The sequence below is a fragment of the Thamnophis sirtalis genome, unplaced genomic scaffold (assembly GCF_051295495.1).
Source record: "Thamnophis sirtalis isolate CommonGarterSnake01/CBP01778 unplaced genomic scaffold, rThaSir2_p1.2 scaffold_7, whole genome shotgun sequence".
Classification (NCBI taxonomy): domain Eukaryota; kingdom Metazoa; phylum Chordata; class Lepidosauria; order Squamata; family Natricidae; genus Thamnophis; species Thamnophis sirtalis.
The window spans coordinates 95,517,848-95,536,798 of record NW_028261387.1 but is presented as its reverse complement, the minus strand read 5'-3'; the positions used below and the strand labels follow the sequence as shown (position 1 = coordinate 95,536,798).

General features: G+C 44.0%; 1 protein-coding gene across 1 annotated transcript; it reads left to right on the top strand.

The window, feature by feature from the left end:
* The first annotated feature begins 288 nt into the window (after window positions 1–288).
* On the top strand, window positions 289–18,587 carry DUSP15 (dual specificity phosphatase 15). Its single transcript, XM_014063384.2, has 7 exons — window positions 289–821; window positions 3,640–3,673; window positions 10,794–10,876; window positions 11,860–11,909; window positions 13,137–13,211; window positions 14,806–14,980; window positions 17,838–18,587. Exons 1-7 carry the CDS (start codon window positions 801–803, stop codon window positions 18,057–18,059), a joined length of 660 nt encoding a protein of 219 aa, XP_013918859.2. The 5' UTR covers window positions 289–800; the 3' UTR covers window positions 18,060–18,587.
* Window positions 18,588–18,951: the final 364 nt, after the last annotated feature.

The window sequence follows — 18,951 nt, the reverse complement described above, 5'->3', positions numbered from 1 at the left end:
CCCTCCTCCCCCCCACACCCTCCACGCTTCTTGGAATCTCACACACACACACACACACACACACACACACACACACAGACACACACACACACACACACACACTTTGCCTGCCCCTTGGCACTTCTCTTTCTGAGCCTGCCCGTTTCACCCGCGGCTGCCCCAGGAGGACCCAAATATCTGGTGACTTTCCAGAACTGGGTTGGGGAGGGGGGCTTGCTTTGCTCATACGGGGCTATCCTGGGGGTCCTATTCCTCCACCACCCCCAACCCCACCCTGCCAGCCGGTGCCAAGGCACGAGGCCAGCCAGCCGCAGCTGCCTCCTCTTGCGAGACAAAAGAACGCATTCTCTTTGCGCATCGCAAGCCTTCCGCGCCTTGCGCCCTCGCAACAGCCACGCAAAACAGGCCAGGGCGACCCCACCCCCCCAATTTGCAAGGAGGAGGAGGGGTTTCTCCCCCCAACCCTGGAAAAAAGGGCGTTTTGATAGGAGCAACGGAGTGAGCGAGCGAAGGAAAGAACCACTTTCCGGGAGGAGGAGGAGAAGGAGGAGGAGGAGGAAAATTTGCCTCTGCAGGTTTTTTACTCCGTGCCACAAAATACGCAGCTGTTACGCAGACACACACAGGCACACACACACGCACACACACCGGGAGATCTGCTGTTTTGGGGACGGGCCAAGGGTGTAAATCTTGACCCAGGGAAGTGGCCACCGCTGGGCGTTTGGATAAAGAGTGGGGGCCTGGGGGGGTCTCGTGCCCAGGACATTCGCTCTGCCCTGCGAGAGTCACTTTGGAAGATTATGGGCAACGGCATGAATAAGGTAGGAAATCAGATTTCTTTTTTAAACTTTTTTGAACGACATCTTCGCGAAGTGCGTGTACAACAGCCAGAGGGGGAAAAGGAGAAGGAGATAGCGCGTTGAAATGCGCCCCTTCCCCAATTTACATCCGACAATTGCAATGAGTATTTTGAGATGTTTTGTAAGGCGGTGATTCTTCGGGTTTTTTATGGCTTTTGGGGAGAAGTTGTCGCATTGTCAACTTTCTCTGAGGACAGTGAGGTCTGCCTCACCTTGATGGGGGGGGGTGTTCCCTTGTGAGTCACTTAGGAGTGTAGCGGGGAAAGTTCTGAGCCAGGAATCGGGTTCTAATCCTGCCTCCAGGCATCAACAATCAGCTGGATGACTTTGAATCTCTCACTTTGACATTTATTATTCCCCCTCCCCTCGTTCTTTGATATTCAGGCTTTGCGTGAGACGTTAAACCCTAAACTGGGGGGGTTTAACCTACAAGCGTGATGTGTTAGGCCTGAAGCAATAAGTTACAGATAGTCCTTGATTTATGACTGTTCACTTAGTGACCAAAGTTACAAACGTATTGAAAAAGGGGACTTAGGATTCCTTTTTCACACTTGCAACCGTTGGGGCATCCCCGTGGTTAAAATTCAGGCACTTGGCAGCTGACTCATATTTACGACGGTCGCCGTGTCCCGGGGTCACGTGATCCCCTTTTGCGACCTTCTGACAAGCCAAGCCAATGGGGGTAGCCAGATTCACTTAACAACCACGTTACTAACTTATCAGCTGCAGGGATTCACTTAACAACAGTAGTGAGAACGGTCGTAAAATGGCCCAAAATTTACTAAAGTGATGTTTCACTTAGCAACGGAAGTTGCGGCCTCAATTGTGGGCATAAGTCAAGGAGTGCTTGTGTTGGGCATACAAAATCAGTTGATGGTTCTGTCAACCTGAAATGTATACATTTTTTTTCCTCCTGTTCTTGGTTGACATATTAAAACCCCTAAAGTGGGGCTTTAGACAGCATAAATATTGGCTTCAGGTGGCCTGAAAAAATAAGAATAGAATAGAATAGAATAGAATAGAATAGAATAGAATAGAATAGAATAGAATGCAATGCAATGCAATGCAATGCAATGCAATACAATAGCAGAGTTGGAAGGGACCTTGGAGGTCTTCTAGTCCAACCCCCTGCCTAGGCAGGAAACCCTATACCGTTCCAGACAAATGGCTCTCCAACATCTTCTAAACAACTTCCAGTGTTGGGGCACTCAAAACTTCTGGAGGCAACTTCTGTTCCACTGGTGAATTGCTCTAACTGTCAGGAAATTTCTCCTTAGCTCTAAGTTGCTTCTCTCCTTGATTAGTTTCCACCCACCCATTGCTAAATAAATTATACTCCGATTTAACATGATGCCTGACTTGGGTTGGTTTTGGGTGAAGCGATGAACCTGTCCGATGCCTTTGTTACAGAGGTCTTCAAACTTGGCAACTTTAAGACTTGTGGACTTCAACTCCCAGAATTCTCCAGCCAGCAGAGCTTAAGACTCTTAAAGTTGTCAAGTTTGGGGTGCATTTTTTTTTCAATCAAATTTTTATTTTTTTATATTCTTTATACATATCAACGCATGAATGGTGTAGTAACTGGGTAACATACATTTCAGTAGACATAAATATAGTCTGATTAAATTTCATGTCCATGTCTTCTATTATCGCCCTTTCTTTCTGAACCATCTTTCTGTCCTTTTGTATATCTTAATATATTAATATATAATTATTATTTCCCCCCCCACTATTTTCTATCTCTGTTTTAACTCCCCCATCTTTCGTATTGCTGTAATATTCAAAGACGTGTTTTCCGCCTGTTTTGTTGTTCATATTTCCTTAAAATTCCATCCTTCATTCTTCCATTTTTCAATATCTCCTTATATGGTTTTAGTATCAAATCACAATCATTTATACATCTAGGGTATTTCTATTCATGCTCTTTCCAGTTCTTCAATCCATATCATTCTACTATTAATTCACATGTTTAGATTAATATATAGATATGTATGTATGTATGTATGTATGTATATGTGTGTGTGTGTGTGTGTGTTGTATTTGTGCTGATAAATAAATAAAGGCACAAATACAACACAAATGTAAGAAAGGCAACAGTAAAAATATTGGGCTTTCTGTCTGGATGGTCTCTTGTGACGAGCCGATTGACAGATGATGGAAGCAGTTAGCTTCCTCCCATAATTGGGGCATACCAGGGGTTGTGACACTAAATATTTGTGTGTGTGTGTGTGTGTGTGTGTGTGTATGTATGTATGTATGTTGTATTTGTGCTGATAAATAAATAAAGGGAGACTAGTATAGATCTACTTCAAGCTATTTAGCTCTCATCAGCTAGCCATACCCTTACTGGGATTAGAACCTGGGCTGTATTACATATTAGGCAGATGTGTTAACCATTAAGCCACAAGGTTCTTCTCCTTATCAGCTGAGCTCCCAGTAAGGGTATGGCTAGCTGATGAGAGCTAAATAGCTCGAAATAGATCTATAATAGTCTCCCTTTATTTATTTATCAGCACAAATGCAACACAAATGTAAGAAAGGCAACAGTAAAAACATTGGGTTTCTGTCTGGATGGTCTCTTGTGACGAGCCGATAGACAGAGAATGGAAACAGTATGCTTCCTCCCATATTTGGGCATACCAGGGGTTGTGACTTTAAATATATATATTATTTATATTTATATTTATATATTTGGGGCTTTGCAGGCCAGGCTGCAGGGTTGTGTGAATCATAAAAAATATGTACACTAATATATATATTTTTAAAAATACTTTTACAGATTCTTCCTGGCCTCTTCCTTGGGAACATCGTAGGTAAGTAAAGTCAACCTGTCCCAGAGATGATGAATCAAGCTAGCTGGTTCGAGGGGGTTGGCATTTTCTCAGCTTGGCCAAGATTTTAAGGCATGCCCAGTGGGGCAGATCCGTCTGCGCCCCCTGGCAGCTTCCCCCTGCCAGGAGGTGGCTTGGTCTAGTGGTGAAAGTGCCAGGCTTGGAACCAGGAGATGGGGAGTTCTAGTCCTGCCTTAGGCAGGAAAGCTGGGTGGGTGACTTGGGTCAGTTCTTCCCTCCCTCCCACTCTCTCTCCTTCCCTCTCTCCCACTCTCTCTCCTTCCCTCCCTCCCTCCCTCCCTCTCTTTCTTTCAGTGCAACCCACTTTGTAGAGTTGTTGTTGTGAGGAAAATAGGAGGAGGAGGGGGTGTTGGATATAATTTGCTGCCTCGAATTATTTGTAAAAATAATAATGATGGGAAAGAAAGAGAGAGAGAGAGAAAGAGAAGGAAGGAGAGAAAGAAAGAGAGAGGGAGAGAGAGAGAAAGAAGAAAAAGGAAGAGAGAAAGAGAAAGAAAGAAAGAAAAAGAGAAGGAAGAAGAAAGAAACAAAGGATGGGAGGGAGGGAGAGATAGAAATGGAAAGAAGGAGAGAAAGAGAGAAGGAAAGAGAAGGAAAAAGAAAGAAAAGGAGAGAGGGAGGGAGAGAGAAAAAGAGAAGAAAGAAGAGAGAGAGAAAGAAAGAATAAAGAAAGAAGGCAGGAGAAAGTGAAGAAGAAAGAAAAAGAATGCAAAAAAAAGAAAGAGGGAGGGAGAGAGAGAGAGAAAGAGAAGGATAGAAAGAAAGAAAGAAAAAGAAAGAGAGAGGGAGGGGGAGAGAGAAAGAAAGAAGGAAGAAAAAAGAAAGAAAGAAAGAAAGAAAGAAAGAAAGAAAGAAAGAGAGAGGGAAGAAGAAAGAAAGGATGGGGAGAGAGAGAGAAAGAGGAGAAAGAGAAAAAGAAAGAGAGAGAGAGAGAAAGATAAGTAAGGAGAGAGAGAGGGAGAGAAAGAAAAAGAACCAAAGAGGAGGAAGGAGAAAGCGAGAAAGAAAGATAAAGAATGAGAAAGAAGAAGAAAGAAAGAAAGAAAGAAAGAAAGAAAGAAAGAAAGAAAGAAAGAAAGAAAAAAAAAAGAAGCCAGCTGACCAAATCACTAGGAGACAGTGAGTTCTAGTTCCACTGTAGCCACAGGTCAGTCGATCTCTCTCTCCCTCCCTCCCTCCCTCCCTCCCTCCCCCCTCATTCTCCCCCTCCCTCCCCCCCTCTCTCTTTCTCTCCCTCTCCCCCTCCCTCCCCCCTCTCTCTCTTTCAGCCCAGCCCACCTCACAGGGTTGTGGTTGTGGGAAAAATAGGGGAGGCCAGGAGTATGACGTAGTTCTCTGCCTTGAGTGATTTAGACACAAAATTAAGGCCGGATGTTTATTTTAAAGTCCAATCAATAAAAGAGATGCCTGGAGCTGCGGCCAGGATTAAAATGGGAGGCAAGTCATGGAGGAGTGGGGGGGACAGGAAGAACAACCCCCACCCCGGAGCCTTCCCCGCAGTCTACACAGGAGTAGCTGCTGCGTGCAGCCCTTGTTTGCAATCCTGCTGACCTCAGCATGTGCTCCGGAAAGAACAGCCACAGCGTGCATTTTGGGTGGGCGGGTGCATGGGGAGGGTGGGGGGCAATGATACCCCAGTGAGTCATGCCAGCTGTTCAGCCGTGCCTGAAAAAGGAGCTGGAGACCAGCTGGACTTCTAAGAACGCTTAAAGAACATCATACACAAACACACACACAGACACTGCTTTGAAAACCCAGGGAAATACACGAAGGTCGTCCTCAACTTACAACGGCTCAGTTGGGGACCGTCCGAAGTTACAACGCCGCTGACAAAAGTGACTTACGACCAAGGGTGGGTTCCTGTACCGGTTGGTACCAATTCGCTTTGTGTGTTGTTCACGCATGCGCAATTCAGAGGTGGGTTCCTACCGGTTCAGACCGGTTCGGACGAACCGGTAGTAACCTGGCAGCCCAGGTCCCTGGAACCAGCAGTGACCCAGGCTGGCCATGCCCCCAAAACCAGTTCTCTCGGCGGCTCCATAGGCCCCGCCACCTTGTTTCTGCCATTTTTGTTGTGTTGTGCATGCGCGTGCAATGCTCATCAAACGCACGCATGACTGAATCGGCAGTAGTGGCAGCCAGAACCCACCCCTGGCATAATTGATTGTAATTTGTTCTGCGCATGCGCAGAAACATGCCGCCAGTGGCAGAAGAGACCGGGGAACTGGTTCAGGGGCGTGGCCAGCCTGAGTCAATGCTGGTTCTGTGACCCAGGCCGAATCACCACTACCGGTTCAGCTGAACCGAGCCGAACCGGAAGTAACTCACCTCTGCTTACGACTATTTCTCCCACTTATCCACGCTGTAGCGTCCCCGTGATCGTGTCATCAAAATTCAGATGTTGGGAAACTGGCAGGTACTCAGGATGGTTTTCTGTGCCCCGTGATTCTATTTTGTGACCTTCTGACGTCCAAAATCAAGGGGGAAACCCAGATTCAGCCACGTGACCATGTCTAGAAATGGTCCTCGAGTTACAACCACACCTGAGTCCCAAATTTCCATTGCTAAGCAATGCAGTTAAGTGGGTTTTGTCCCGTTTTGTGACCTTTCTTGCCACCGTTGTTAAGTGAATCGTTGCAGTTCTAAAGGTTAAGTGAATCTGACTTCTCCATTGACTGTGTTTCGCAGAAGAACGCGGAAGGAGATGGAGAAGTCAGATTCACTTAACAACCTTAAGAACTGCAGCGATTCACTTAACAACGGTGGCAAGAAAGGTCGCGAAACGGGGCAAAACTCACTTAACTGCCTTGCTCAGCAAATGGAAATTTGGGACTCAGGTGTGGTTGTAACTCGAGGACCACACGGCAGGACATTGCAACCGTCATAAATATGAGTCGGTTTCTAAGTGTCTGAATTTTGATCACGTGACCACGGGGAAACTGCAACGGTCGTAAGCGTGAAAAACTGTTCTAGGTCACTTATTTTTCACTGCCGTTGTAATTCCAATTATTTCAATTTCTGATCTATTCTATTCTATTCTAATTCAATTTCTGTTATATTCTATTCCAATTATTTCAATTTCTATTCTGTTCTATTCTAATTATTTCAATTTCTATTCCTATTATTTCAATTTCTATTCTATTCCTATTATTTCTTTTTTTTTTAAATACATTTTATTTATTTCATTTTCATTTTCATTTTATACAATCACTTATATACTGTGCATAAAGAAAAAAGAGAAAAAAAAAAACACCCAACATAACACTTCATTCCCCCATACACCCTCTCTTCTCCCCCTCCAACTTTCCTTTCACCCCTCCAGCATTCCCCTCTTCTACTTCCCTTCCCCCTCAGACATCTCCCCCTCCCTCCATCTCACCCTCCTTACATTCCCTCTCACTCCCTCTTTACTTCTCCCTTCTCTTTCCCTCTTCTCCTCACTATGGTGTATCCATACAATTCAGTTTGTTTTTAAAATAAAAGTAGAAAAAGAAAAAAAGAAAAAAAAGAAAAACGAGCCGCAGTATACAAGTGAATTCTTATTGTTCTAAGGATTGAAACTGTAATTCCACCCTCCCCCCTCCCCCCTATAATCCCCCCTCCCTAACCCCCTTACGGCTTCGCAGGTCCCATACCCGGCATAATTCTTTAACAAGCATTTGAGTATAATAAGGCCAGCTAACTTTAAAATTAAAAAAGTAAGATAAAAGTAAAGCCAAAAAGAAAAAGGAGAAATAGTAGAAAATAAGAAATTTTTAAAAAAAAAAAACACCCACTCACAAACAAAAAGAAGAAAGAAACAAAAAGGGTCAATAAATCCACTACATTAACACAGCTTCCCATTATCTGTAAATCTTAAACAATGTAGCTCATTCCAAATTTCGGTTATTTTGCTACTTGCAGGGTTTCAAACTGTATTAGAGCCAGGTAAGTTGATCAATTAGGATTCCCCAACTAAAAGTCTCATTGCTTTGTCTATCTATTCAGACCTTTAATTTATCTCTTTTTTATCCAAATATCCAAACCTTTCTATAACACCATTAAACTCAAGTACTTCTTTCATTTTTCATTTCCAACACCTCCCTTTCTATCCTTACCCACCTCCACATATAAATTTTTTACCTTCCACCCTGCCTTTATCCATATCCACATATATATTTTATCCACATTCATTGCTCCTCCCATGTTTACTCCATTTTCCTGAAGATTCTCCGACCAATCTTTCTTAACCTTATATTGAGATAGCAACTCAAACAAACATCAGCTTGCGTTCTAGCCCCAGGTAATCTAATTAAGCTTTCGCTACCCTTCCCTCTCCCACGCACCTCCCAACTCCGTTCGTCCCAAACCACAACTCAAAAAGATCACAATTTCCGCTCTCCTCGCCTAAGAAAATAATTCATGCGCAATTTGAGTTAGAGTTCAGACAAAACTTATGTACAATATATGTCCACAATCAGCAACGCTTCTTTCAGTCTCCATGTCTCATCATCGATATGCCACTTTTCCTTTTTATCCCAGACGGAAATCATAAAGCTTTAAGAACATCGCTTAGTCTTTATTCTTTAGTCTTCTGCCCTTCCGGAAGAGAAAAGCAACACCCTCCGCCTTGTAGCCACGTGTCTCGCTGTTTGTCTTCTCCTTCTCCTTGTCTCTCTCCAGGTCCGGATGAATCAGGAAGTCCCGCCTTCAGGGTCTCGTAGTAAAATTTTCGGGCTTCACAGACAGAATTAATGCGGTGTTTTTGGTTGCCAAATGTAACTGTAATACCAGCTGGGACTTCCCATTTGTATGGAATCTGAGAATTTCTGAGTTCTTCGGTTAAGAAAGCGTACTGTCTCCTTGTTCTTAATATTTGAAATGGTATCTCTTTAAAAACAATCAAGTCCTCCCCATCAATTCTCAACCTCTTTCCGTAAAGCCTCTGTATTATCTCATTTCTAGATTCCCTTGTAGTAAAGTATATTATTATGTCCCTCGGAAGCTGTCGCTGTTTTGCTACCCAGGAATTCTGGCGGTAAATTCTTTGAATCTGCCAATCAAAGTTAAGTCCCGGACTTCCCACCAAGCGGCTGAAAGCCTCAAAGAAGGTCTGTTTCAAATTCTCCTGTTGGTTTTCACGCAGTCCTCTAACTCTTATAGCAAAGGCAGTCTTATTATAATTTATCATGACAAGTTCTTTTTGAGCAATTTCAATTTCCTGTTGTAAGGTTTGAATTTTTGATATCAGATTAAGGTTAGTTTCTTCCAAAAGTTCCAATTTGTCCTCCGTTTCAGCAATATAATCTGTCATGACTGTCATTACTCCGATCATATCCTGCTTTGCCTGAGCAATTTTAGCATCAAATTGATCACATAAATCCGATATCAGTTGATTAATCTCCTGTCTGAAATCATTAAGCGTTTTGAGAAGAAATTCTTGTGTTAGCAAATCTCCCGTGGAGGGTGTAGGAGACAAGGGTAGCGGCTTCATAGCAGTTTTTGGAGATATGTTATTAAGGAAGCGCTTCTGTTTAGATTTGGGAGCCATTCCAGAATAAAAATAAAAGACAAGCAATCAAGCGAGCCAGAAATCAAAGTCTCTGCTCCCCTCAGTTAATCTTTTAGCAATTAGTACGGAGAAGCCTTCAGGAGGGTAGGGTTAACTAAGTACGTCACATCAAACACAAAAGCTACGAGATCGCCATCTTGTGACGCAGCTAAAAAAGAAAGGGAGCCTTTTGCGAAGTTGAAGCTGGTATTTTAAATAGTAATGGAAGAAATTCCTCGGGAATGGTCCCCGCCCGGATTGACTTTTAAATAGCTTAGCTTTGTCCTGGGGGGGGGGGGGGGCAATCTGCCTAGGCTGCAAAAAAGGCAGCGCGGAAAACTGGCCGGAGTAAAGGCTCAGCTAATGTTGAACCTCTTCTCCATTCACAGCAAAAAGAAAAGCTATGAATTACAAAGAGATCCTAACGACTGACCTTCTCCCTGCCCCTTTCTGCCAGAAAAGGGAGATATCTATAGATCTTATAAGATATACGAACCAGAGTCCTGGCAGGAGCTTTGTTGAGCTCCCGACGGCGGCAGCTCCACCCCCCGAAGCCTCTATTCCTATTATTTCAATTTCTATTCTATTTATCTCCATTTCTATTCTATTCTATTTATTTTAATTTTCTATTCTATTCTATTTATCTCAATTTCTATTCTATCCTATTTTTATTATTTCATTTTCTGTTCTATTTATTTCAATTTCTGTTCTAATTATTTCAATTTCTACTCTATTCTATTTATTTCATTCCTGTTCTATTCTACGCTATTCCTATTATTTCAATTTCTATTCTATTCTATTTATCTCGATTTTCTATTCTGTTGTATTTATCTCAATTTCTATTCTATTCTATTTTTATTATTTCATTTTCTATTCTATTTATTTCAATTTCTATTCTAATTATTTCAATTTCTACTCTATTCTATTTATTTCATTCCTGTTCTATTCTACGCTATTCCTATTATTTCAATTTCTATTCTATTCTATTTATCTCGATTTTCTATTCTATTCTATTTATCTCAATTTCTATTCTATCCTATTCTTATTATTTCATTTTCTATTCTATTTATTTCAATTTCTATTCTAATTATTTCAATTTCTACTCTATTCTATTTATTTCATTCCTGTTCTGTTCTGTTCTACTCTATTTATTTCAACTTCCTATTCTATTTATTCCAATTTCTATTCTATTCTATTCTATTTTTATTATTTCAATTTCCTATTCTATTCTATTTATTTCAATTTCTATTCTATTCTATTCTGTTCTATTCTTTTCTTTTCTATGCTATTTTCTATTCTATTCTCTCTATGCTGTTCCATGCCATGCCATGCCATGCCCTTCTTATGGCCCGGCTATTCTTATGCCTGCTTCAGGATGTCCCAGTGGGTGGAGCATGTGGCACAGCTGCCAGGCCCTCCGCACACATGGGGACGCTGGGTGCGCTGGTGTGTCGGCGTTCCAGCTGGATGTGCGCTGAGAGCATCTGCGTAGAATGGGGAAGGAAGGAGGCCTCTAACAATCGCTCTGTGTTCCTCCTTCTTCCCTCCTAGATGCCAAAGATCTCGATCAGCTGAGCAAGAATGAGATCACCCACATCGTCTCCATTCACGAGTCCCCACAGCCCTTCATTCCGGTACGGGGTCAACATGGGGGCGGGCGGGGGGGGGGGCTGTCCAACGTGACAACCCGAGATACGGCATCAAGCTGGAGGCAGCAGAATGGATGTTGTTGGTCCGTGGAAATCAGGTCCATGGAAGCTGTGAGGCTTGTGTCGATTGCATTAAATGCTTAACTTGCAACCACAAATCATCATCGTATTTAAACGACCCCCTAATCCTTTGCAGGGTGGAGTCTGGTTAACTGACGGGAGATAGCAGAGTGTTTTAATGGCTGGATGCAGACCTTATCTAGCTTGGAAAGCTGCCATGTCAATATTTCCCAAATGAGGTGCTGCGCAAGGAAAGGCTGGGCACAGAGTCTCTGAGATTCATGGACAGATCTTCACACTCCTGAAACAAACAAACAAACAAACGAATTGTTTCCTGCAAAAGCCCACTCCCCTTTTGCTTCTCTTTTATGTCCTCTGGGAGGGGCCATTCACCGTCCACCTGTGGCCTCACTCCCAAGTCGACCCCTGTTCTTTAGCCGTTCCCTTCGTCTGGCAACTCTGTGCATGCGCACACTGGGAACAGGCTCCAGTTGTTCTTCTGGCTCACTGATGTCCGACTCCGAAGGCAGCTGATAACTGTCAGACGGCCCTGGCCCCCTCTCTGCCTCCGACACAGAGTCCTCCTTCCCCAGACTCCAGGACTGGCCCATCTTCCTCCCCAACCTCTTGACTGTCTGAATCTGCTGTCAAGGACTACCACAGTTGCAAGCTGTGGAGAACCGAGAAAGGGACTGGTATTATCTTCAATCCCCATGATGGGATCCCCATTTCTCTGATGGGATCATGCTTCCCATCATCCCCAGCTCCCTTTCCCCGCACTAACGCTAGCTAGAGGTGACAAGGTAATATTGAACTCAGAGATATCAAAGTGAGAAGTTCTTCAGAACTTCAGAAGTCGACTTCAGGTTCTGGAGATGTTCCTCAACGCTATTGATGTTCTCTTCTAGGGAATCACTTATCTTCGGATCGTCCTGCCGGACACACCTGAGGCCAACATGTAAGTATTGATTTATTTACTACCTGATAACCCGGCGCTGCCGGGGTATTTATTTACTCCAACCCTCCTTCCCTGAATGTCGCCGCAATTTCTAACGTTGGATTTCCCCCACTTACCAGAGGGAGTCCCCCCGTGGAGTACCGTGAAGCCGTTACCATGGCAACTCCACAGCGCTGTAGAGTAGGAGCCATTTTAAGGCCGTACGGTAGAAGCCATTTTAAGGCACAACAGGCTGTATCTTAACAGCACATACACCCAGAGCGGTGTTAGGGATGTCTTACCCCCCCACAGTATTTGTTTCCAGAGAGGAAGTCATCTGTGTACGAAGTTTGGTTGAAATTGCTCGAGGCGTTCCAGAGTTATGCTGGAACACACACACAAACACACACAAACACACACACACACACACAAACAGCCGTTTTAATATATATAGATTCAGACATGTTGTGTTCTTTTTAACGAGAAACAGATAGCGAGGTCCATTAAAACATAATCTAGATTCAGCATCTTCTTTAATTACCCCATAATCCCTTGTGGGGTGGAGTCTGAGCATTTGAATGGAGCAAGCAGTTTTAATGGCCGGATGCCTTTCTTGTCGCCAATGCGGAGTTTTGTTCAGCAGATATATTCACATTGTGCCCAGAGAGAGAAAAATATCTGCCTCTACCTGGGATGGAACTCACGGCCGCCTGATTGTGAGGCGAGAGCGCCACCCCTAGGCCACCGCGCCACTCCTAAAACACAATCCAGGTTGATTCCGTCATAATGCAGGTCAGACGGAGGTAGAGCAGATCGGAGACTCTGGTTCTTTGCGTTGCTCCAATGCTCTCAACCTCAGCCATTTTCAGAGGCATTGGACTACAACTCCCAGAATTCCCCAGCCAGCTATGGCTGGCTTTAAAACATGAGGACTTGAACTCCCAACTTCCAAGATATGTGGATTTCAATTTCAGTTCTGGAGCCCTTTAAGACGGGCGGACTTCGACTCCCAGAATTCCCCCAGCCAGCTTAGCTGGCTGGGGGATTCTGGGAGTCGAAGTCCGCACATGTTTAAAGGGCTCCAGATGATCACATGACCTGGGGACACTTTAAATATCACTTTTTTCAGCGCTGCTGAAGTGAATTGTTGCACGTTGAGGACTAGCTGTAAAGAGTTTTCTTTTAAAGCATCACAAACCTTTTAAAATATGGCGGTTTGCTTCCTCCCAATTGTCTCCCCCCATCCAGCAAGAAGCATTTTAAGAAATGCATCCGTTTCATCCATTCCTGTCGTCTGCAAGGAGGAAGCTGCCTCGTTCATTGGTAGGTAGGAAAATGGGGGGGGGGGATCGGGGGGGCAGAGGGGGCGAGGTTTGTGGGCCAGGGGTGCAGAATATGCCTGGGACCCACAAGAGGGGTTTATGAAGAGTGGGGTGTTTGAGGTATGGCTGGAAATGTTAAAAAAATGGACGAGCAACCTTGAAAGACAATAAAGAGCCAGAAAAGGACCAGAAAAACTGTTGAAACAGGAGATAGGAGAGGAATAGACAAGGAATGCGAATAGAATAGAATAGAATAGAATAGAATAGAATAGAATAGAATAGAATAGAATAGAATAGAATAGTTGGAAGGGACCTCGGAGGTCTTCTAGTCCAGCCCTCTGCTCAAGCAGGAGACCCTTACAGAATGACAGAATAACAAGAGTTGGAAGGGACCTCAGAGGTCTTCTAGTCCAACCCTCTGCTCAAGCAGGAGGCTCTTACAGAATTACAGAATAATGGAGTTAAAAGGGACCTTGGAGGTCTTCTAGTCCAGCCCCCTGCTCAAGCAGGAGACACTCACGGAATTACAGAATAACAGAGCTGGAAGGGGCCTTGGAGGTCTTCTAGTCCAGCCCCCTGCTCAAGCAGGAAGCTCTTACAGAATTACAGAATAATGGAGTTAAAAGGGACCTTGGAGGTCTTCTAGTCCAGCCCCCTGCTTAAGCAGGAGACCCTTACAGAATGACAGAATAACAAGATTTATTTAAGATTTAAGATTTTATTAATATTTGTAGGCCGCCCTTTTCCCTGAGGGGACTCAGGGCGGCTCACATAAAATCGGGGAGGGGTTGGAAGGGACCTCGGAGGTCTTCTAGTCCAGCCCTCTGTTCAAGCAGGAGACCCTTACAGAATTACAGAATAACAAGAGTTAGAAGGGACCTCAGAGGGTCTTCTAGTCCAGCCCCCTGCTTAAGCAGGAGACCCTTACAGAATTACAGAATAACAAGAGTTGGAAGGGACCTCGGAGGTCTTCTAGTCCAACCCCCTGCTCAAGCAGGAGACCCTTACAGAATTACAGAATAACAAGAGTTGGAAGGAACCTCGGAGGGTCTTCTAGTCCAGCCCCCTGCTTAAGCAGGAGACCCTTACAGAATTACAGAATAACAAGAGTTGGAAGGAACCTTGGAGGTCATCTAGTCCAACCCCCTTCTCAAGCAGGAGACCCTTACAGAATGACAGAATAACAAGAGTTGGAAGGGACCTTGGAGATCATCTAGTCCAGCCCCCTGCTGAAGCAGTAGAACCTATTCCATTTCAGATAAGTGGCTGCCTAGTCTCTTCTTAAAAACCTCCTGCGATGGAGTGCCCATGATTTCCGGTGGCAAGCTGTTCCACTGGTTAATTGTATAATATTTAACCGTAACCCGCCTGGCTGGGTTCGCGCATTCTACTAACCCATAAGCCGTGATTTACAAGCCAACATGACCGTGTTCACACGTTACCCCAAGCCAAAGTCAACCGAGACAAAGTGGGAACAACCGGAGACTTTTGGGGTGCCCTGTCACTCAGGTCTCTGCAGGGAAGCTGGCAGAGAGTGGATGGCCGAGGGCAGGACAGTTCTGGGTTCTAATCCTGTCCTTCAACTCGCCTTCCAGCCTAGCTGGCATCTCCCGCAGCACCACCATCGTCTTGGCCTACCTCATGGCAGTGACGCAGCTGGGCTGGCTGGAGGCCCTCGAAGCGGTCAAGGCCGTCCGTCCGGTGGCGAACCCCAACCTGGGTTTCCGTCGGCAGCTGGAGGAGTTCGGGCGTAGCCGGTCAGTGCAGAAGGTAAGGAATAAGATGGTGCATCTATAACCTCATAATGGTGCAGCTAGTCCTCAACGTATGACAGCTGTCCCTGGGTCGTCCGTCGCTAAGCCACGCAGTCCTAAAGTGAATCACTCACTTTTACCGTTTTTTGTGGATGTTGTTAACTGAATCATACAGTCGTTAAGTGAATCCGGCTTCCCCCATTGACTTTGCTGGTCAGAAGGTCACAAAAGGGGATCACCCAACCCCGGGACACTGCGACCATCATAAATACGAGTCAGTTTGCCATGCGCCTGAATTTTAATCATGTGACCATGGGGATGCTACAACGGTCGTAAGTGTGAGTACCACTATAGGTAGACCTTGACTTAACCACCACAACTGAGGCCAAACTTTCTCTTGCTCAGTGAGACGTTTGTTAACTGAGTTTTGCTCCGAGTTACGACTTTTCTTGCCACCGTCATTAAGTGAATCGCGGCAGTTGATAAGTGACTAACACGGTTGTTAAGTGAATCTGGCTTCCCCAATGACCTTGATTGTCCGTAGGGTGAAAAAAGGGGATCACACAGGACCCCGGGACTCTGTGACCGTCATAAATACGAGTCAATTGCCAAGTGTCTCAATTTTGGGTTTACAATTAGTTTACCTGGTTGTGTTTCCTGTGTGGTCTTTCAATGCAGGAAGTCCTCAACTTACAACCGTTCGTTTAGTGACCGTTCAAAGTTACAAAAAGTGATTTGTGACCATTTTTCACACTTACGACCGCTGCAGCATCCCCTGTGGTCACCTGATCCAAATTCAAACACGTGGCAACTGTCTTGTATTTATGACGGGCGCAGATTCCCGGGCTCACGTGATCCCCTTTTGCGACGAGCAGAGTCAGTGGGGAAGCCGGGTTTCCTGAACAGTCCTGTTACTAACTTAACAACTGCAGTGACTCACTTAACAACGGCGGCAAATAAGCTCGTAAAACGGAGCAGAACTCGCTTAACCACTGCCTTGCTTAGCAACAGACGTTTTGGGCTCCATTGTGGCCGTAAGTCAAGGTTCTACCCCTAAAGTAGGCAGCCCTGAATAAAGCCACCCCATTGCTTTGGGATCAAGCACAGAGAAGTCCTGGGACCCCCTTCCTGTCCCTGGGGATTGACCCCCTGCCCTGCTGGGAGAGATTAGCCCACCCATGCAGAGGGCACCGGATCGGCGAAGGGAACCTCTCCTCTTTAGAAGCAATGCGGCTAAGGAACTCATCTGCAGATCGGTAGATTCCTCACTTCCTGTATCCCGGATTATTATTATTATGCAATTGTATCACAGCGGCCAGTTGTTTCACCGGATTTGGCATTGGTTACTTTTTCTAAATAATAATAATAATAATAATAATAATAATAATAATAATAATAATAATAATAATTATTATTATTATTATTATTATTATTATTATTATTATTATTATTATTATTATTATTATTATTATTATTATTATACAATTGTATCACAGCGGCCAGTTGTTTTGCCGGATTTGGCATTGGTTACTAGTCGGGCCCCACCCAGGGGCCTAGGACGTCGTAACGTATTTTCGTAATATGCGTGCAGATCCAAGCAGTGCGGCTTTTTGCATTTGACTGATGGTGATTTTGTCAATTTTTAACTGTTTTAAATGTAATTCCAGTGCTTTTGGAATAGCACCCAGTGTGCCAATTACCACTGGAATTACCACTGCTGGTTTGTGCCATAGTCGTTGAATTTCAATTTTTAAGTCCTGGTATTTTGCGATTTTTTCATGTTCCTTCTCGGCGACCCTGCTATCACCGGGTATTGCGATGTCGATGATTGTGACCTTATTTTTCTCAACCAGTGTGATGTCTGGCGTATTATGCGCCAGTATTTTGTCGGTTTGTATACGGAAATCCCACAAGATCTTGACCATCTGATTTTCGGTGACTTTTTCAGGCTGATGTTCCCACCAGTTTGTTGCTGTTTTAATATTATAATTTTTGCACAAATTCCAATGGATCATTTGCGCTACTGAATTGTGCCGCAATTTATAATCAGTCTGCGTGATTTTTTTACAGCAGCTGAGTATGTGATCAACAGTTTCATCAGCTTCTTTACAAAGTCTGCATTTGGCATCATCAGAGGATTTTTCGATTTTGGCCTTAATGGCATTTGTGCGGATAGCTTGTTCTTGCGCAGCCAGGATTAGTGACTCTGTTTCTTTCTTTAATGTACCTGTTGTTAACCATAACCAAGTTTGTTCACTGTCCACTTTATCTTTTATTTTTTCCAGAAATTGGCCATGCAGTGCTTTGTTCTGCCAACTCTCCATTCTTGATTTTATCACATGTTTTCTGTATTCTTGTTTCGTCTGTTGGGCCTTCAGTAGATTTTTGTTCTTTACTTCGATTAATAGATGTTCTTGACTTTCTTTTAAATAATCAGCCAGTGCATGTTTTTCTTCTTCAACTGTTTGCTTCACTTGTTGTTGTTGTTGTTGTTGTTGTTATTATTATTATTATTATTAAAAAAGATTGATCTCTAGCACTGCTTTTCAAACATGGCCACTGTAAGACATGTAGACTTCAATTCCCAGAATGCCCTAGCTGCCGGCTAGGGAATTCTGGGAGTTTAAATGCACCTCTAATCTCTAATCTCTAACCTCTGGCTGGGGAATTCTTGGAGTTGAAGTCCACTTCCTCCAACCTCTAAACTCTAATCTCAAAAAGCCTGCCCCATTTTCTGCCTTTAGAAATTTGCTGGGAAAGGCAGTTTAAAGCTAGAGCTGGAATTGGCACCCTATAAAACGAAAATCAGAAAGTCCCAGTTCCACCCTGGATTTCCCCCGTCTCTCACCCGTTGCCTTGTCTGTCCTTGGCAGATCCGCTCGAAACTTCAGCTTCCGTCCCGAGGAGCCCTTTCCAATGAGCAAGAAGCTCTCCAAGGTCTTCTGCTACCTGGCCGAAAGCTGGAGCCCCCCAGCCCAGAGTGGGCTTGGCCAGTCCCGGTCCCCAAGAACACCAGCCGCGGGGTCAAACAGATGGATTCTTTTCTGATACGAGTGAAGGAGACGTTTTCCTGTTTGCCCAACTGTCTTAAATGAAACTTTCCAAAGTTTTTTTGGGGAAGATTCGAGGAGATTCCCACGATGGGGAAGGAAAAGCAGGACCAGGCAAGAGGGATCTCGTCCGTCATCATCCCTAAGAGGAAAAAGAAAGGACCAGGCAGAGCTGGAGATGAGGAACCGGGAAGCGTTGGCAGTGCCAGGCAAAGCTGGCATATTTTTCTCCTGTTCCGATCACTTATCGCAACCAACAGGCCGTTGAAAGGTTCCCAAATTCCCATCGGAAGGATTTTCAACTCAAAGCCCTCCGGAAATAGTGAATTGGGATTCCCAAGATGTACTATTTTTATTTTAGTCGAAAAAACTTAAAATGCAAAACTCCAACATATATTTTTTTTAAAAACCAAAGAAGAAAAAAAATGCAATAAAACATTTAAAAAGTGCATTAAAGAGAAAAATAAAGCCAAAACATAGATACATTCGATTCAATTCAGTTTATTACAGAGGTCAGGACAAATAAAAACAGTCCGTATACATTGAATTGAATTAAAACATATGTACATATTATATTACCTGGTTGAATGTTGATTTTTGCGTGACTCAATATTAGTCCCCACCCCTTGCGAAACAGCTCCCCCCGGCCGCAATTTTTAAATTAGTAAATTTATTCGCAAATTATTAACCTGTCATTGATATATTATATTGAGGATAAACTAGATACCAGAAAGAACAATAATAATAAATTAATAAAGATGAGAGTGAAGTTTCAAAACCCTTTGCTAACAAACTGGTATTGTAATTCACTCGTAGAAAATTTACATTGGCATTTTACATTTACCTGTATCCCAAAGTGGATCTCCAGGATTTTGGGAAAAATCTGGCGATCACCAAGATCAGCAGAGATTTTGGCAGCAAAACAAGGACCCAACTG